The 21328-nt window shown below is 39.8% G+C and overlaps 1 protein-coding gene across 7 annotated transcripts in view; it reads left to right on the forward strand.

Annotated features, from left to right (window-relative positions):
* Positions 1-21328, forward strand: part of FAM168B (family with sequence similarity 168 member B) — a 59800-nt gene that overhangs the window by 13553 nt on the left and 24919 nt on the right. For all 7 annotated transcript variants that reach the window (XM_016125282.2, XM_016125292.2, XM_016125264.2 and 4 more), the window contains 2 exons: positions 8087-8167; positions 13620-13703. In XM_016125282.2, the coding sequence (XP_015980768.1) occupies positions 8098-8167; positions 13620-13703 (154 nt within the window). In that variant the 5' untranslated portion in view covers positions 8087-8097. The remainder of the gene's footprint in view (positions 1-8086; positions 8168-13619; positions 13704-21328) is intronic.

Below are 21328 nucleotides of genomic sequence, written 5' to 3' on the forward strand. Positions count from 1 at the left end.
AGGCTGGGCCATTATCTGACTTTAATGAGGTTGGTAATCCAAAGCAAGGAATAATGTCTTTTGGTAGTGTCTGGGTAATTTCAGCAGACTTCTCAGGTGGTGGAGAAAGCCTCAACCCATCCTGAGAAGGTGTCTGTAAGGGTTAGTAAGTATTGAATTTCCTGACAGAGGCTTGTGTGTAAAGTCAATCCTGTTCAGGGATGCTGCCCCTAGCCAGATGGGTGGGAAAGGAAGGAGGGTGTGTTTATGTGTAAGGAGAGACTGTGAAGCAGATAGAGCAATTTTTCATAATATCTCAAAGGAGAATATTACAGTTATTACAGGTAAAAAGGGTTGAAGGATTTGCAAGAGCAGCTTAAATCCAATATGTAAGGAGTTATAAATATCTTGCAGGTTATTTTGAGCTTGGCCCTGTGGTAGAATATACCTTATTTGCATCTTTAGTGAAGGGTCTTTCTTATCTGCTCCAAGCCTGAGGAGAGAATGATACTCTTTAGGAGAGTATTGTGGTATGAAATGAGGAAAAGCTGAGTTGAGAGGAAAGGGTTGATTGCTGTACTACCCTTTTGGCCTCTGTATCTGCCTTATTATTGCCCTCTATGATGGAGTCATTTCCTGCCTGGTGCCCTCCCTTACAGTGAAGTACTGCTGCTGCCTTGGGAAGATGAGCAGCCTGAAGAAGTTTAAGAATTAAGGGGGCATTGGTAATAGAGTCTTTTATAGTAAGTAGAGAATATGGAAGGCATATTTGGAATCCGTATAGATGTTAACCCCGTGTCCAAATGCTAAGGTTAACTGACACTCTGGTGAGAGCAGTTAATTCTGCCTTTTGAGAAGTAGTCCCGACAGGAAGGGGCCTAGATTCTATGATCTCTGTGAGAGAAAATACTGCGTAGCCTGCCAACCCTTTTTCCCATCCTGGGAGAAAGCACTACCTTCAATAAATCAAGTGTGTGAGGCATTGGGTAAAGAGGAGTCTATTATATTTGGAGAACAGAGAATCTTAAGGTTGAGGATTTCTATACAAGAGTGTAAAGTCTGTTTGTTGAGCATGGGTAAAGGAGTGGCAAGATTGAGTAGAGAGCATTTGGCTGGGGTAACATGGGGAGATTCAATAACAATTATGTGAAAAGTTTGTATTCTAGAGGGAGGGAGATTTTGGGTAGTGAGGTCAGAGATGTCATATGAAGAATAAACTCTGATGGGTTGTCCGAATGTGAGTTTCTGACTTTCAAGAGTTAGAAGAGTGGCTGCGGCCAGGGCTCTAAGGCAGTCTGGCCAACCCCTGACTAGTATCTAATTGTTTTGTAGATAGGCAACTACCTGGGTCTCTGGACTTGTTTTAAGAGTCCAAGTCCTATTCCTTCCTTTTCCGTAGTGTAAAGTATAAAAGGGTTGGAGAGGTCGGAAAGGAAAGAGCTGGGGCCTATATAAGGGTCTGCTTTAATTTCCCGAAGTAAGGGCTAGTGTGGTATCTAGTGGTTCAGTCAAAAGACCTTTAGAGGCGAGGTATAAAGGATGAGCTAGAATGCTGAAATAAGGAACCCAAATATGGAGAAATCTTGCTAAACTGAGGTAAGATAGGAGCTCTTGTTTTGAGGTGGGAGGTAGAAGGGAGGCGATGAGGTCTTTTCTATCTAAAGTAATGGCTCCAGGTTGTGGGGTAATAGAGTGACCAAGATAAATGACTTGAGGGGAATAAAGTTAGGCCTTCTTTGGAGAGACTCAGTATCTGTTTTTATCCAAATGATTTGGGAGACTAGCTGCATGTTCATGAGAGAATAAACAGGCTACAAAGGAGGAGATCATCTCCATGTTGGAGAAGAATGCTGGGGTGGAGATCTAGTTTTGCTAAATCTGATGCTAATACTTGTCCAAAGAAATAGGGACTATCCTGGAAACCTTGGGGAAAGATGGCCCAGGTAAGTTGGGACTGATGGGTGACAGGATCTGTCCAGGCGAAAGCAAAGGGATTTTGGGAGTCTGGGTGTAGAGGAATGGTGAAGAATGTATCTTTTAGGTCAATTACAGTGAAATGGGAAGTGTCTGGGGGAATAAGGGATAGGAGGGTGTAGGGGTTGTGTACTACCAGGTGGGTTGGGGAAACTACTTGGTTCATGATGCAGAGGTTTTGAACTAAGCAATATGAGCCATCCGGCTTCTTGACAGGCAGGATTGGGATGTTGAATGGAGAGTGAGTGAGTCTCAGGAGGTTTTGGGATACAAGGTGTTATTTATAATGGATTGGAAGCCTTGTCTGCTTTCTAAAGATAAGGGGTGTTCGAGGTGACAGGGGTGTGTTTAAGGGTCTTTTAGTTTTATGTAGATGGGAAAGTGGTGTTGGGCTATGGAAGGGGGAGAGGTATCCCAGACCTTGGGTGTGACTAGAGAAGTTGGGAGGGGGAATTTATCTGGTTCTGGTTTAGGGAGAAAGAGGAGGGGTGGGTCTGAATTAGGGGTGGGAGAGTGAAGCCTGAAGGAGGCTCTGAATTTTGATAAAATGTCCTACCAAGAATTGGGATTGGGCATTTAGGAAGGACTAGGAACGAGTGACTGAAAAGTATTCCCAGTAAGAGACATTGTAAGGAGGGTGTAGCTAAGGGTTTGGAGATTAGACCATCAACCCCCGACAATGTAGATTTGGGAGGGCCAGATAGGACCTGCAAATTCAGGTATGGTAGAGTAAGTGGCTCCTGTATCAATAAGAAAGGAGATTGGCTTACCTGCTACTAGCAGAGTTACCCCGGGCTCCAAAGGAATGATAGAAGTGGGGGCCGTGGGGCCCGGGCACCCTCACTCTTCAGTGGTGAGCCCTAGAAGGCTGGGCAGGTTGAGGTCCAGTTGTTCCGACTTTGGAGAGAAGAAATGTTACCCTCCCTTGAGCCCAATTGATTTTCCAGTGAACTTTCTTGCTGCAACTTGGACAAGGGCCTGGAGGAGGACGAGGATTAGGGCAACCTTTGTCCTAGTGTCCCTCTTTGTCACACTTAAGCAAGGGCCCTTTTGCCTTTAGGGATTTGCATATTTCTGTGGGAGCTCTGGATAGCTGCTGCCAGCATCTGGCATATAGCCTGATCCCTTTTAAGTTGTTCATTTTTTTTGTTTGTTTGTTTCCTCATCTCTATTACTGAAAACTTTAAAGGCAGCACTTAAGAGTTCCCTTTGTGAGATTCGAGGGCCATCTTCCAGCCTCTGTAATTTGCATCTGATTTCAGAAGCTGATTGAAAAGTGAAATGAGCGTGTAGGTAGAGGAGGCCTTCCATTGAGGAAGAGTCTAGTTTAGTGTATTTTTGGAGAGCCTCCGTTAGGGGAGACAGAAAAAGGGCAGGATTTTCATCTGGACCTTGGTTGATTCCTTTGAGATTTTCATAGTTAATTGCCTTATGTGCCGCTTTTTGAAGCCCTGCTATGAGTCAAGTTACCATATTATTTCGGTGTCGGCGGCCTGGGGAATCTGTCTGATAGTTCCATTTGGGATCCCGTTGGGACTTCTACTGCTGCCAACGAGCTGTTGATTATCTTGCCAGTGTAGGAAATCAGCCTGACCCTGAGTGGCTAGCCAGAGTCTCTTTTTCTTTGAAAGAAAGAGAGGAGGAAATGATTATGTGGAGCTCATGCCGGGTAAGATCCTAGGATTTAGTTAGGTATTCAAATTCTTTGACATAGTGGTGGGGACAGTGGAAAAGGATGCTAACTTTTTCTCAACTTGAGAGAGATCAGCTAGAAAGGAAGGGACATGAATGTGGACTATACTCTTGGGCTCCTGCAACTTCCCTAAAAGGGAAAACAGTAGCCAGTGTCCTGGGGGTGAATCTAAGAGCTTGTGTGAGCAGGGGAGAAGGAGGGTTCTGAGGGGTCTAAGCTGGACTCATTGGGAGCAGGGGAGGGGGGTTAAAGGAAGGGGTGGGGAAGTTGGGAGTTGAAGGGTTAAGGTAAGAGGGAGTGAGGAAGTCATCTGGGAGGTCTGCTGAAAGAGGAGCATATGGGGGTGGGGGGTAAGGAGTGCCTAGAGGGTGATGGACCATGGTAGGTAGGATGGAAAGAAAAAATGTGAGTTTCAGAGTTAATAAAAGGATTGGGGTGAAGAAGTATAATCTTAAGTAGAGCAGGATTTACAAAGAGAGAGTCTGGAGTGGATAGTAAAGAAGCCCTGGACATAGGGAACTTCAGACCACTTTCCACTGCGGTGACAAAAGTTGTCAAGGTCTTAATGTGTTAAAAATCAAAGGTGCCATTCTCAGCCCATTGAGGTCCATAATCTAATTTATATAGTGGCCAAGTAGTGTTATAATAGAAAACGAGACACTTATGAGGTTGTCTAGGTTCCTTAAAAGGCAGCCAAGGGGGTTGGTTTTGGAGTGTGTAGAGGGTGTGTTCCCCATGATGAAGAGGATGAGAATGACGGGGAAAGTGAGAAGGGCGAGTGGAAAACCACAAGGGAGGGAGCAGCTCCTTGTGGTCCCCACTGACAAGGAATCCATCTGATAGAGGAGAGGGGTCTTTTCTGAGCTGGGTGTCCCTAGTATAGAAATACCTGAGACCAGGAGGTCGCGTAATCTTCTGACTTAGTGCTAGGATTTGTTAGAGAACAAGAGAGACAGAATACCCATGAAGAGGTATATAACCACTCACCTGAAAATTAAATGACCAATGTGCACTAGCAGGTCACCAGTGAAAAGTGAATCTCCCAGTCTGATCTCCTCCCTGGCTGAGTTTGGGGAGGATTGAGGAGGTTAAGGTTAATCCCCTTAGAGCCCCGGGAAGAGGTAGGATCTGATTTTAGCCCTGGGCAAGCTACCACAGCCCACTGCTCTCCTGGTTGCAAACCAATAACTTCAGGGCTCAGAGGAGTGGCCACTGAACCTGCACCAAACCCGAGTGGATTTTGGCACTTGATGTTAGGTTTGCTGAAGGACGAATGCACAAAGCCAAAGGGGTTATGCATGGTTTATTGTAGTAGAGTGACAGACTGGCTGAGCCATAGATGGCATCATCCTCGAATGCGAGCCATAGATGGCATCATCCTGAAACTTACATGGGGCTCGAGGTGGGCTTTTTCAGTAGGCATATTTTGGGCAGGTAAATTGAAATGGGAGGCGAGCATGTTGTGTTGCCAACACAGATGTTGCAAGGTCTGGTTCCCACACAAAGATAAGGGAGGAGTCTAGTTCCCAGGCTACGGGGTTAAGGATAACATCTGGACCTAACAGATGTTTTTATAAACATTCATGTACAAGTTTTGGTGTATTTGTATATTTTCACTTCTCGGGTCATTTCTACCTAGGAATGAAATTGCCAGGTCATATGGTAACTGTTGTTTTTAACCGCTGTGCTGTTCATGAGCTTCATTGTCTACCACATGACATCTGTTCAGCCCCACATTTAAGGGTTTCCACATGATGGTCCAAACCTAACCTATGTCTCTATAATCATCTATACCGATCTCTTACATGTCACCTAAGTTCGAAGCCATCCCTATTGCCCAGTATTCCTAAAGTGCATCTTGCATTTTCTCATTTCGACAGCTTTTTGAGATCCTATCTGCTGTTTAGAGCTTATTGGAAATGCCACCTCTATAATCAGTTTTTATCTGAATGTTCTTCTTCTCCCTCATTGAGCTTTTGCTCTCCTCATTCAGCCCTCAGAACGCTATTCCTCTTATAGCGCTTAACACTCTTAGCCCTGTATTACCATTATTCATGTCTTGTTTTATAGGCCTGTGTTGTCCAACACAATAGCATCACCTACATGTGACTGTTTAATTAAAACTAAAATGTAGTTCCTTAGTTTTGCTAGCCACATATGAAGTGTTCAGTAGCCATTAGTGGCTACTATATGTGGACAGAACAGACAAATTTCCATCTTCACAGAAAGTTTTTTTCTAGATAGCACTTTTCTAGATTGTAAACTTAGCTGGGGCTAGGACTTGCTTTTTTCGTTTTCTCTGTGGCCTTTGCATTATGCTTTGCTTATATTGAATTCAATTAAGGAAATAAAATTAGATCCTGACAAAGAATAGAGAAGTAGAATTTTGGGAAATATTCACTTCTCGAGATGACAGTTGAACCAGTAAAGTAGATAAATATGTGAGGGACTCCACAATTCTTATGTCATAGATCCACCAAGAATGAGTTAAAGGGCAGGATAATAGGGATTGGCAGTTGCCAATTTGCTTATTCTTAAATTGTGAGGTAAAAATACACAATTGATTCTCCTGCTTACTTGCAATATGCCTTCCTAGCCTTGTTTTCTTTCTAGTCTCTGTTCTGTAGACCTGTGCTGTCCAGTGTCATAGCCCCTAGCCACATGCGTCTAAATTTAAATTAAAGAAATAAAAGTAAAAAATCAGATCTTACACTGGCCACATTTTTTGGGTGCTCAGTGGTAACTTTTAGGTAATGGCTGCCATATTGGACAGCACAAAGGGAAAATATCTGTCTGCATGGTTGCAGAAAGTGCTGTCGGACAGCATGGATTGAGACGTATCTTTTAATTCTAGTTGTAGATGGCATTGTAAATTTGTATCTGCCTTTGGTTTAGAAGTTTAAAAAAATTAGATAGTTATTCAGGTAGTAAATGTGCCAGTCACTGATGTCTCCAATTAATTCCTAGTGTAGACTTGTTACAAAAGCTAAGAATTTTTTTTCCTTTCTTTCTTTTTCCTTCCTTCCTTCCTTCCTTCCTTCCTTCCTTCCTTCCTTCCTTCCTTCCTTCCTTCCTTCCTTCCTTCCTTCCTTCCTTCCTTCCTTCCTTCCTTCCTTCCTTCCGTGTGAACTGAACTGCTTGGTTGTGAATATTCTAAATGAGTTAGGTATGCTGAAAGTTTGAAGTGGTTTGGTTTTGTATTTTTTGTCTCTAATGGAATTTGAAATCCAGAGTGTTTTGAGGTATGTGTGTTTTTTAGGAAGTCAGCAAGTAGTTATGCCTATTTTATGCCAGACATTTTTACTAGTGCTGGTGGCATACTATAGTGAGTAAGACCAAGTCCTGTTCTGTGACTGCATGGGGCTATATTTCTAGTTGGGAATGTGGTAGGAAAGGCTGAACAAGTAAATATATGTTCCTTTTATGTGTTTTTATTTTTATTTTTTAAATAGACCTTATTTTTTAGAGCAGTTTTAGGTTCACAGCAAACTTGAGCAGAAGTTTTAGAGAGTTCCCATGTACTACTATTGCCCCCACTCCCTTCGTTGTTTTTAGCATTAAATTTAAGATTGCTTTATCTTTGCTACCACATAAATCAGTGAGTGAATTTACTAGATGAGGAATACCCAGTGGTCTTAATTAAGTTCACATTTTAAGAACACATTCGGTGATAAAATTCAGAGGAGCTTGCTGGAGACATTAAGGATAATCTTATTTCTATTGGGGAAGGAATAAAATGATTGTAGCTGTGCAAGTTCCTGAACTTTTCAGGAAAAAAAAAGATTATGAATGATAGAACACTGAGTAGGTGTAATAAAGTTGCTGGACATTTTTCTTTTTAGAAAACGTGTATTTAACAGAAGTTATTTAAGAAATATAGGGAAGTACAAAAAGTAAACCTACCCATTTAGAGACAGTCACTCTTCATATTTTTACTTCCTCCCAGACTTTTCTGTTTGCACTGGGGCGTACATGCCTATACATACATGTAGGTGCAAATTTAGGATCATACTGCATAATAGAGTATTATACCCTTCTCTTTTTCACTTAACATTATATCGAGCTTATGTTTTTAAACACTTTAAAAAGCAACTGCATGATATTTCATGTTCTGGATAGATCTAGTTTATTCTCTGTTATAAGGACATTTAAATTATTTATAAGTTTTTTTTTTTTTTTTCCAGTATCTAAGCTGGGACATAGAGAACACTTTTTTCTTAGCTTTGGATGGACTGAAGCAGTTGTAAAGGAAAGTTTACAGTGTCTTGGTGGGTCCCTATTAGGACTTTGCTGCTTTTCTTTTGTGTGTTGTTTGGCAGCATGAGATGCCTTGTTTATGTAAACGAGAAGAAGGACTCTTGCTGCTTGCTCTTTTGGGACTGGTGCTGGAGAAAAATCTGAGAACGAAAGTGACTAAATTACTTTTTTTTCCCTTTTTAGTTCTTGAAGCCATGAATCCTGTTTATAGCCCTGGTTCTTCTGGGGTTCCCTATGCAAATGCCAAAGGAATTGGTTATCCAGGTAAGCAAGTACAATTTTGTCTTCATTATTGAACTTTGAACAGTTGGTAAATTTCTGTGTCACCAAGAATGCTTTCAGTTGACAAACCCAGCTCATAGTGTTTTAAATGAAGAAGAAAAATGTATTGGCTCATGGAACTGAAAAATCATGGTACTTAAAAATCAAGAGCTTTGTTGGCTCTAGTGGTTTTGGACTAGGATCTCGTTTCTCTACCTCCTGGGCTCAGCATTACTTTCTCAGTATTGGCTCAATGTTGGTCACAGGTCACACTGCTCCCCATCGTAGTTTCCTTATCTTCAGCCTCTCCCATCAGTCCCTTGGCTGCCAGCTTCTTTATCTCTTCTAGAAGAAAGCCCGATGGGCCTTCTTGTTCTCTGTTCAGATCAGTCCTGTGCTTTTTTCTGATTGGACTGTTTCTATCCTTGAGCCACGAAGGGGAGTCTATCGATAAACTTAAGTCTAACTTGCATTCCCCACCTTTATTGGAGTCAGTCACACATGGGCTGTGAGAGGTGGGGTGAAGCAAAGTGGTTGTCCAATTAGGACAACCATCAGAAAGATCAGATGGTTGTCCTAATTGGTGACTTTGAATAAGGAATGTTTATTTATAATGTTATAGTTTCATTTTGGGTTTTTTGATAATATGGTGGAACAGATAACCTCAAAACCCTATCGATAAAAAACCCCTAGAAAATAGAATAAAACACACACAAAACCCCACTAAAAATATATATATATATATAATATAATCGAACTTGGAAGAAAGAAATATCCGCAAGTAAAAACCAGCACATTTGGCCATTGAGCTGATTTGCCTGTCCTGGGTCATTCACTATTTGTGGATTTAAACAAACCACATGGAGCAAAAAGTGAGGATGTAGACCTTTGTGAGGCTGGGAGTAGGAGTGAGAACTCTCATTAATCTGTTTCCTTCAGAGGGTCAGACTCATTGAAGAGGTAGACTGAAACAGTCCATTCACTGATCCAGAAGGAAATTGGTCTCTGCTTGGGCTCCGAGAAGGAAGAAAATCTTTCCTAAGGATATATAACCATTCAGGGATGTTTGAGATTCTACTTTATATTACTTGCATTTCCCAGGGGATCCATAATGAGAAACTAATATAAAAAATAGTCTTCAACCTGCAGTATTGCCTGTAGTACCTTACAGCAGCAAATGCAGAGCTTCATTGGAGGCATATGTTCTCAATCCGGGTTTCGAGGGTTTTCCAGAAAGTTCTGTCAACAGTGCAAAATTATTATAAAACATGTTGTCATTGTCAAGAGTCACCAGTCATGACAGACTACAGGAAAAGAATGAGGAGAAACCATATCACGCAAACATGTTTAGAATAACTGAAGATGTAAAAGAAAACAGAGGGGAATGAGATACTGGGTGAATAAGACACTGGGTGAACAAAAAGAACCAACTAGAACGTAAATGAAAAAAAAAAGACATTTGAACAAAATTCAGGTTAAATTGCAGGTAAACAGTTCTAAAGAGAGAACCAGAATCCAGTGTAAAGAAAGGGGGAAATAGACTGGTTAATAAGAAATAGAGATGTTAGAATGAGAAGTTTGAGGAGAATTAAGAGCACCAAAAGGGTTGAGTAGAGAGACTAGAAGAAAAGGAATGGCAGAATTTCCCAGAATTGATAAAAAGTAATTTACTGGTAAGACTTATGGTCTTCATGATATTAACTCTAGTTTAAGCGGAATGCTAAATTATTGAAGACTCTTGAGTGGATCCAGAGCCAAGGAAATAGGCATTACCTGATAGTCCATATAATAAAACATTAATTGCCTGTCATACACCAGTTCTCTGCAAGGCTGCGAGAATACTGAGATGTGTACATCATACCTGCTCTTTGGTTGGTCAGAAGCAGGGATTGGCAAACTTTATGTAAAGGTCTAGTTAGTATATATTTGAGGCTCTGTGGGTCACATTTTCTCTGTTGTAACTACTTACCTGTCTTTCCAGCACAAAAGGAGATGTAGACAATACTGGGTGAAAGTGTTTGTTTCAGCACTGACACACTCTGAAAGGAGACAGTGGGCTACATTTGTCCTGTAGCCTGTAGTTTTCTGATGTCTGGTCAAAAGCGTTGGAGTAAAACATGTTTTTAAGGAATTTTTTAGTCATGAAATTATATTTAAAGGAAAATTTCTGTAATAGTAAAGTGATTTAAAATCTTATATATAGTTTCTCCTTATTTTACCTATTTCTTTACATCCATCTTGCGAATTTTTTTGATATTTGGATTTTTAGTCTTCTTGACTTTCATAAAACTCTGTATCACCAAGAGTTCAATGCAGGAACTAGTAACCATTCTGGGTATTTTAAACAAGGGTAGAGTAGGGGATGTTAACAGGATGTTAATATAGGGAATTAATGTGCCTACAGAATTTAGAGGCTTGCATTACTTGAATACCAAAAACCGACAAGACAGTGTAGAAAAGGAAAATGCTTTTATATCCTTACCAGCAAATAGAGACACTGGTCTATAATTTTTTAAAATTTATATTTAATGGAAAAGAAGGAACACTTCCCAACTTCTTTTGTAATTTAGTAGTGTAATTACTGATATAATTAGGTTTACATATACTGTCTCATTATTATTTTCTAATTGATAGCCTTTTTTCACTGTCTTGTCTTGGATTAATCAAATATTTTTTATACAATTTTTTCTTCTGTTAACTTTTAAAAAATTCTTTTACTTTTCTAGTGATGACTCTAGATTACATTTTGCCCCTTCTTTTGTTTATTGTTGCCACACCTTAAGACATTACTGTTTTTATTTGCTGCAGTGAACAGAATTTATATTAACTCACACATTTATTATTTGTGGTGCTCTTCCGTACTTTCTGTACAGAAGAGCACCACATCTGTTTCTGTCTGGATCATTTTCCTTTAACCAGGACAGCTCCCTTTATTTTTTGTGTGTTTGTTCATTTGTTTGTTTGTTTTGTTTTTTGTGCAGGTCTGCTAGCAGTGAATTTTGTTTTTGTTTGTGAAAATGTCTTTATTTTGCTTTCATTTTTGGAGCACATTTTTGCTGATTGTATTAGTTTCCTATAACTGCTATAACAAATTACCACAAAGTTTGTGGCTTGAAAACCATAAAAATTTGTTCTCTCACAGTTGTAGAAGTCAAAAGTCCAAATTCAAGGTGTCAAGTCAGCAGGGCCTCACTTGAGGGGAGAATTCTTTCTTACCTCTTGTACTTTCTGGTGTCTTTCAGTGTTCACTGACATGTGGCCTTGTGACAGGCCACATCTGTCCAGTTTTTTCTTCTGTGGTCACTTCATCTCCTTTTCTGTGTGTTTCTTATGTGGACACTTGTCATTGGGTTTAGGGCCTACTTGCATAATCCATGATGATCTTATCTCAAAATCCTTGATATATATCCATGAAGGCCCTTTTTCCAAATAAGGTAGTATTTACAGGTTCCAGGGATTTCATGTGGTATCTTTTGTGGGGTGGGGATGCTGGTTTTTGCCTACCACACTGAGTATACAATTTTAGATAGGCAATTACTTTCCTTCTGTACATTAAAGGTATAATTGTACTATCTTCTGGTTTCTGTCAGATTCAGTATTGTTTCTTTGAAGTTAATTGTCCCTCCTCCACCTCCAAACCCCACTTCCCCATTGCTTTCAAAATATCTTTATTTATTTTTGCTATGGCTAGATGTGATTTTTGTATTTCTTTTGCTTGATGCTCATAGAGCTTCTTGACTCTTGGGGATTGACTTCTAGCAGTACCAATAGCACTTCAAATATTCTGCCCCTTTCTCCGTTTCCTGGAACTCCATCTATAAGTATATTAGATCCTTTCAGTCTGTCTCATGTCACTTGTATCCTTTTTTATATTTTCATTTTTTTATTTATGAGCTTTACTATGGATACTTTGTACTGATCTGCTTCCATTTTACTAATTCTCTTATTTGCTATAAGACCCATGTATTGAATCGAGTCTTTTAATCTCCTCCATCTTCTGCTTTCCCCAGCATACTACTAACAGTTAATTTGGCTGACTGCAGTTATTTGATCACCTGTGGGTCTGTTTCTAAGGTCAATTTGTCTTTTTCTTTTGTTTTTCAGCCATATGGTCCTGTCTCTTGGCATGCCTAGTGTTTCTACGTTGAGTATAATACACAGTGTATTAAAAATCATAACTGTTTCATTTGATGTCTTCCTTTGCTAGACACATCTTTTTTCCCCACAGCTTTGTTGAGGAATGATTAACAAATATTGTATATATTTAGGTTGTACAGCGTGCTTTTTAAAAAAAGGTGTACGTGATGATTTAATTTATATGTACATTGTGAAATGGTTATAATTGAGTATCTCCAAGTATCATCATATCGGGGTTAGAGTTTTAACATAACTTTGGAGGGGACACAAACATTCATTCCTTATCATGGCCCCAGGCCAACTGCATCGTACATTCTAATTTATTCTTTGTAACACAAAAGGTAGTGGACACTGAGGTGGAATAAGGAATGCAGATATTTTGGAGGAATATAACACTTAAGAAAGATCCAGTGGGGAAGAAGTAGAATTTGATAGGGATAGCCTCAGGACTGTGAGACATATTTGCTCAAGTTTCAGCTCAGCAGGGAGCTCTGAGGCAGAGAGGATGGGCAGTGAGAGGAGGCCCTCAGTAGGCAGAATTGGCCTTGGAAAGTGCTGCTCCTAGAGGCTGTCAGTTCACAGCTAAACTACAGGTTATTTTCTGGAATAAAAATGCAGGTGTTCACTTTGCTTTGTTAACTCCATGATACTAGAAAACATTTCTTATCAGTACACAGAGGTTTGCCTTGTTCCTTTTTATATTTTACGTAATGTTGCTACATAACTCTCCTTCTGTTGGCCAGAGTTTTGACGTTTAATGTCTTATTTGATGTCTTCACATGAATTATTAGTGACTGTGATTTAGTTTTATGAAGGATTCTTCATTTGTTAATAAAGATCAGGTTGCTTGTCAGTAGATTGTGAGATTGGCTTTTTCCTAGTTCCTGGTGTCTCTGGTCCCAGTTAGAGCGCCTTCCAGCACATGATGCTCTTAGTGCTCTTGTTACTCTTGCTAAATTATAAATTATGGTATTAGAATCTAGAATAAAACTGCCAGAAGTATAGAAGTATGGAGAGTTTTTGGACTTTAGCTCGGGTTTGTTTGTTTTTTTTTCATTCTCAGTTTTTGCCGAGGTTTTTCAGTTGTGGAAAGTTGTAAGTATTTACTCATAGATTTAAAAGACATGATTATGATTCTGAGGAAAAGAGACAACTAGCGACAAAATGCTCAGCCTACATAGTGCTATTGGGCAACTTAAGTCAGTCTGGAGTTCTGAGAAGAAAGTAAGAACAACTGGGTCTATGGGAGCCCTGGTTTGTAAAATCATGTTACTCCTTCAGGTGGTGACATCAAATTGTTCTGTGTGTTTTTCTCCAGCTGGTTTCCCGATGGGCTACGCAGCAGCAGCTCCTGCCTACTCTCCCAGCATGTACCCTGGAGCAAATCCTACCTTCCAAACAGGTATGCAGGCTGTGTGTGTTGGGTGGCTTTGTCTGTGCAACTGGGGGAGAATGTAAGGTAGGAGGATTTCGAGTAGAGTGGTTATAGAATTAGGATTTGGGGTTGAATTAATTTCTTGGTTCATAAGATTAGCCTTGTTCATAAGGGCAACAAAAGCTTAATTCTTATTGTGTGTAAAGCTTTAGATATTTCATTTATGATATCCTTCTACAACACACATCTTTATTCTAATCTTGGGTTGTTATAGGTAAATAGTTGTACGAGACATGCGTTTATGAAAAAGTGTTGATTACTAGAAAATAAAGAACATCTTGTCATGTTAATAGGTAGAATTTCCATGTTGCTAATATTTTTAGAGGTTTTAATTTTTCAATTAGAATTGACAGTTTATATTTTATATTAGTTTCAGGTGTATAGCATAGTGGTTAGACATTTACATAATTTACACAGTGATCCCCTTGATTAGTTTAGTACCCGTTTGGCATTTTTCATAGTTACTACAATATCATTGACTACATTTCCTGTGCTGTATTTCACATTCCTATGACCATTTTATAACTGCCAATTTGTACTTCTTAATCCCTTCACCTTTTTCACTTAGGCCTCCAACCCCCACTCCCATCTGGCAGTCACCAGTTTGTTCTTGTATCTGAGTCTGTTTTTGTTTTATTTGTTTATTTTGTTCTTTAGATACCACATATAAATGAAATTATATGGTGTTTATCTTTCTCTGTCTCATTTTTTCACTTAGCATAATACCCTCAAGGGCCGTCTATGTTGTAAATGGTAAAGATTTCATTTTTTATTTTTTTATGGCTGAGTAATATTTCGTTGTTTATATGTACCATGATTTCTTTATCCAGTTTTCTGTTGACGGGCACTTAGGTTGCCTCCATATCTTGGCTTTTGTAAATAGTACTGTGGTGAACATAGAGTTGCCCATATCTTTTTGAATTAGTGTTTTGGTTTTCTTTGGATAAATACCCAGAAGTGCAATTACTGGGTCATAAGGTAGTTCTATTTTTAATTTTTTGAGGAATCTCCAAACTGTTTTTCATAGTGACTGTACCAATTTACAATCCTGCCAAAAGTACACAAGGGTTTTCTTTTCTCCACATCCTTCCCAACATTTGTCATTTTAGAGATTTCTTTGAAGATTGCTATAGCACTTTGATTATAGCTTTAAAAGAAAGTTTTATTTTCTACATAAGGTACATGAGAATTTGTTTAGATTTTGGAAATCAGTGAAACAATTGAAAGTGGAATTGGTTTTGGTCCGAACTTTGTAAAGATAGATTATTTAGTGGGACTTTCCTCTATGAGCCTGCACTCTGGTGTTGGCTCATTCCAGGCTTTATTCACCCAGACTGGACTTTGCGAACCTACTGCAGCAGTGGTGGTCTGTCTGCGTTCTGACCTGAAGGCTTGGCCTCCCTGGTCTCCTGGGGTGCTTCTTTGTCCTTCGGAACCCCTAGCCTCACAGAATTAACTTCGACAGAATAGGAGACAGCAGTAGTGCCCTTTTCTTGGATTTTTCCTATTTTGTTGATCATGAAATTCTTCCTTCTATCCATCTCTTCCTTTCCATTCCCACTTTGACCATCTTTATTCGGCTTACACCCAGGAATGGCCTCTTCTTTCCCAAATAATTTTTGTTTTTGCCTAGCTTTTATTTATACTCTTTCTTTCCTGTCTAGAACTTCGCATCTGTCTTTCATGATCTGTCATGGAATATCCTTCCATGGGGCTCAACAGTATTGTTATAACCCATTGGGTTTTTTCACCACTAGATGGCACCACCCATCTCCTTTTGTAAACCATCTCACCTTGTTTAACTTTTTAAAAATAGCTCTCTTGAAGTATAAATGACATGTAGTAAACGGCACTTATTTAAAGTGCACAGTTTAATAGCTTTTTATATAATGTATACCACCCTCACAATTGGGAGTGAACATACCCCTCACCCAACAAAAGTTTTCTGCTGCCCCTTTGTAATCACCCAGGCTCCAGGAACTCAGTGATCTGTTTTCTCTCTTTATAGATCATTTTTGTTTTCTAAAATTTTATATTAATTATGTGGAATGTACTTTTTTGGAGGGGCTAGCTCTTCAGCATAATTATTTTGACATCCACATTATAATGTGTATCTGCTGCATATTATTCCTTTTTATTTTTTGAGTGGTGTTCCATTGTATGTAATACCACAATTTTCTTATTCATTCACCAGTGATGAACCATGTGGATTGTTTGCAGTTTTTGGTTGTTGCAAATGAAACTGCTGTGAATATTTATGTACAAGTCTTTGTGTGGACATATACTTCCATTTTCTTGAGTAAATACAAAAAAGTGGAGTTCCTAGTTCATAGCAGGTGTGTGTTTATGTCATAAGAAACTGCCAAACTGTTTACCACAGTGGTTGTACCATTTATGTTCCCATGAGCAGTGTGTGAGAGTCCAGTTTCTTTATATCCTTGTGAACACAATATAATCATTCTTAATTTGAGCCCTCTCAGCGAGTGTGTAGTGATATCTCATTATAGTTTTAATTTGCGCTTATCTCATGACTAGCGTTGAACATCTTTTCATGTACTTATTTGCCATTCATACATCTTTGGTTGAGTGTATATATCTTTAACTGTATGTCAGTTTTTGAGTGTGTTTTCTTATCGTTGAGTTTTAAGAGTTCTTTATCAGGTACAAGATTTACAAATATTTTTCCCAGTCTGTGGCTGTTTTCATTCTCTTAACAGTCTTTAAAAGAGCACTTTTTAAAATGTTCCTTTATGGCTCATGCTTTAGTATCATTTCTAAGAAATCTTTGCTTCACTCAACATCACAAAGATTTTCTCCTATTTACGTCTAGAGTTTTATAGTTTTAGGTTGAACATTTAGGTCTATGACTCATTTTGAGTTAACTTTTGAATATGGTGGTAGGAATGGATTGGGGTTCATTTTTTTGCATAAATAGTTTATTACTATATGTAATTATGTTGTAGACCACTGTACAATGTCACTGTTCTAGAATTTTCCAGGGCAGCTCACTTGTACTCATTTTCTTCATGGAGTATAAGTTAATATAAAGATATAGTAAAAACTTCCAGCTCTTTTTGATTTTTCACATAAAGAGTATCAGGTTCGTTTGAGGCTAGCAAAGCAGTTTTCCTTGCCCAGAATGTGCCTTGCTCTTCTGGAGAGGAAGCTTGATGTTTAGCGTTCTGGCGCTGCTGACAGCGTCTTTTAGGGTCCCTCTGGGCCAACCTGTATGTAGATCATGTGTCATCCATCTTCTTCTCTCATGCATTTCTTTTCTCTTAGGGAGATGGGCCATTTCTTGCCACTTTTCTAAGACTACTCTCAAGCTAGTCCTCCAACCCAGAAGCTGGGGCAGGCAGATGGGAGTTATAGGATTGGTGGGAATGGTGGCTGTGTAGAGTGCCTGCTTTGGTTTAAAGGGGCATTCACTGATTGGTGCCAGATGACAACTGCCGGAGCCTCTGATTTTTAGGTGAAGCTGAGAATAAAGATGTATGTGAAATTTGTGAATGAAAAAATAATAGGCACTTTGAAGGTTCTGCCAATGTCCTACAAGTGCTTTCAGCCACTTGACCTGAGTCTGGGCTACAGCTGTGCTCCCATCTTTTTCGAGGATCCTTTCAGTGTTTTCATGTGTTAAATTTTTAAATTTCCCTTCTCATTGTGCCTCCTCTTCTTAGCTGATGAGCAAATTAGAGTTGTTAATATAAAAAATTTAAAAGGAGTTTTTCGTCATGTCTCCTGCTTTCACAATTTGTCTCTGGTTCTCTTACCACCAGATTTGTGGAGAAAGCAGATGTCTAGTGTAGGTGGTGTGTATGTGTAGTTTCTTTTAAAATACTTTTGCAACTTTATGTCTAAGCTCTTCTAGGTATGGCATAGAAAGGGTTTGGAAAACCTTGTGGTGAGATGTCCTGTCTTTTGCTGACAGAGCCCTTTTCTTCTTTTTCAGTTTGCTCTTTGGTTTTAGCGGAGGACCTCCTTCAGTAGCATCCCAAGACAGTGTGAGAGAGTCATGAGTTTGAGATTCTTTATGTCTAGAACATTTTATTTTGCTTTCATGTCTCGTCAACAGTTTGTATGGACATAGAATTCTAGGCTAGCAATTATTTCCTCCCAGAATTTTGAGAACATTGCTTAATTGTTTTCCAGCTTCCATTGTTGCTGCTGAGAATTGTGATTCTTGCTGATGTTTGAGTCACTATAAACCGATTTTCTCTTTGGTACTCTTATTATGGTTTTGTCTCCAATGTTGTGAAATTTCATGACGCTGTGTTTTGATGCAGCTCATTCCTTCTCTCACACACTTTATGTTTTTGAATTTTTCCAATTTTCAGAATATTCCATACTTAAAATTATATAAAATCTGTGTGGTATGCAGTACTTTTGGAAAAAATGATTTATTCAAGTACAGAAAGCTGTAGCACCTCACAATTAGCAATCTAAGAACATGAGTTCTTCCCTGAGAGAAAGTAAGCCAGCAGTGACTTACATGTTTGGTGAATGTAAAAGGAGAAAGGTCCTGATCATTTTGTTGTCAATGTTACATTGGTATGGGTGGCCTTTTTAAGAAAGTGGAAACTGAAAGCTGTTACTATTTTTGAAAAACCTAGTAATGAATATATTTGTTTTTTTATTGTGAATTGTTGGTGAGTCTAAAAATTATTTCAGAGACACAGTGTGTATTTTGAATATTGTGAGTTGTATGGGTGTATGTTTGTATTTTAAGTTTGTAAAGTTCCTGTTGAGGCTCTCTAGTGTGATACACTTAGTTTTTAATTGGCTGGGAGACAGGTTTGCTTTCCTTGCATGGGGATAGAGAGTGATAAAATATTTATGACTATACAATAAATAAATAAATAAATAAATAAATAAATAAATAGATAGATAGATAGATAGATAGATAGATAGATAGATAAATAAATAAATAAATAAATAAATAAATAAATAAATAAATAAAATTTCCTTGCAAGTATTAGGAGATAGCTCACAGTTAAAAGAATGAGCAGTAATGGGAGCCATATCTTGGTTATGGAGGTATCCCCCGCCCAGAGGAAAGAGGAACCCCATCCCCACACTGAGACCCCCAGCCCAGAGTACCAGTGCCAAGAAGAACACCCACATATCTGGCTCTGAAAAATCAATGGGGATTCCCTCAGTCAAGGTGAGACAGAAGGTGCCTGGAAACTCAGGTGTCCTATGAAAGGCCCAGTGCACAGACTCACTTGCTTGCAGACACTCACCCTGGGCTCCAGTGGAAGGACAGCAGCTCAGGAAGCGCCAGAGACATACAGGAAGAAACTGAGTTGTGTGGCTTCAGGGCGAGGAATGGAGGGGTCAGTCACCATTTTCTCTGTGTAGATGGTCCTCCTGTGCAGCTAGGCACCATCTTGCCAGTGTTAAGCCCTCTCCCCACAGGGCCAAATCTGAGTTTGCACTGGCCGGGTGAACTTTGTGTGTGCTCCACCCTGTTGACTCTCTGGGTCCCTACCCAACCCAAGCACATAGTACCAGAGCACTTTCTTCTATCAGCAGCCAGCCCTGCCCTATGCACCACAGGAGCCTCTTTTAGCATCAAACAGCTGTAATAACTTGGTCTGCCACCAGAGGCAGTTTTGTGACCAGTAGCGAGGGACCAATGGCCAGGCCTACCCCTTGCTACAGTCTTTCCTGGACAATTGTTGCAAGTCGGCAGACTTTGGGCAGGTGGCGGCTGACCTCAGTGTGCTCTAAGACTTTTACTGAGTAGCTTCAGGTTCGGCACTGGAACCAGATCAGAATCTACATTAACCTGATGAACGTGACTTACCCCACCCTCGTTATTCCCCAAGACCCTACTTCACCCGACTATAGTATCATAGGAGGCTCAATCACTGGCTAAGCATTATAAGTAGGTGGCAGGAGGAAGCAGGCCTCTGGGGTACCTGGGCCTTTTTTGGAGCTACCCCAGGCCTGGTATTGGTGGTAGTCATCCTCGGTTTGCAGAGTGGCCTCTCCTGTGTGCCTCAAGGTCCAGCCAGTATAGGTAGCGACCAACCGCAGATCACTTCGTGGCTCCTTCCAGGTAGTCCTGGGCCAGTCACAGGCAATAATTGACCTGGGCTTGTACCACAGCCCCTCCGATGAGGTCCCAGAACCATTATATGTAAAGCCTGGCCTTAAACCACACAAAGCACCATGCAGTTAGCCCGAGAAGTGACACACCCAAAAGATGGTCTCAGTAGGCACTAGAGCGTGCTGGGGCAAATCCCACTCCGTAGGTAAGCCTGTGCAGAGTAGTCCATAGCTGTGGTGGATGTGACCAAATTTCACAGTCAGACAGCCTGAGGATCAGTCTCACCCACCAATGTGACCACAGCATTCAAGGTTCAACTACAACAGGGGGGTACACACAACCTACACAAAGGACACCCCTGGAGCATTTGGCTCAGGTGACTAGGGAGACTGCCACTGGGCCCCGTAGGACATCTGCTACATAAGGGCACTCAGCCAAGACCCATAGATGCAGCAGATCTACCCAATAGAAATAAACCCAGAAAAGCATCCCAAATGAGACAAACATGTTCTAAATGAAAGAAAAGGACAAAGCCCCAGATAAGAACTAAACAAAATGGAGTCCAGCAATCTACCAGATACAGAGTTAAAAACAATGGTTATAAGGATGCTCAACAAACTTAGGGGAAGAATAGATGAATTCAGTGAGAATCTATACAGAGACAGAAATCATAAGAAAGAAGCATTTATAAATAGAGAATACAATAACTGAAATGAAGACTATATTAGATTGAATCAACAGTAGATTAGATGAAGCAGAGCATCGAATCAGCAATTTAGAAGACAAGGTAGCGGAAAACTCACTCGGAACAGCAAAAAGAAAAAAATGTTTAAATGAGGATAGTTTAAGGGACCTCTGAGACAACATCCAGAATACCAAGATTTGCATCATAAGAGTACCATTAGTAGAAGAGAGAGCGAGCAGGGAATTGAAAAGTTATTTGAAGAAATAATGATAGAAAACTTCCCTGACCTGGTGGAGGAAATAGACATACAACCCCAGGAAACGCAGAGCCCCAAACAAGATGAACCCAAAGGGGCCCACACCAAGACATATCATAATTAAAATGTAAAAAACAAAGAGAGACAAAGCAGCAAGAAAAAAGCAGTTAGTTACCATCAGGGGAACTCCCATAAGACTGTCAGCTGATTTCTCAACAGAAACTTTGCAGGGCAGAAGGAGTGGGCATGAAATATTCAAAGTGATGTAAAGAAAGGACCTATAACCAAGATTACTCTATCCAGCAAAGCTATCATTTAGAATTGAAGGACAGATCAAGAACTTCCCAGACAAGAAAAAGCTAAAGGAGTTCACCAATACCAAACCAATATTATAGGAAATGTTAGAGGGACTGCTTTAAGAAGAAAAGAAAAAATAGATCAAATATATGAATAATAAGATGGCAGGAACTATATATCTATCAACAATTACTTCTAATGAAAATGGATTAAATGCTCCAATCAAAAGGTAGGGTGGCTAAATGGATAAGAAAATAAGACCTTACATATGCTGCCTAAAAGAGACCCACTTCAGATTG

This window comes from Rousettus aegyptiacus, unplaced genomic scaffold (genome assembly GCF_014176215.1).
Source record: "Rousettus aegyptiacus isolate mRouAeg1 unplaced genomic scaffold, mRouAeg1.p scaffold_m13_p_2, whole genome shotgun sequence".
NCBI classification, from domain to species: domain Eukaryota; kingdom Metazoa; phylum Chordata; class Mammalia; order Chiroptera; family Pteropodidae; genus Rousettus; species Rousettus aegyptiacus.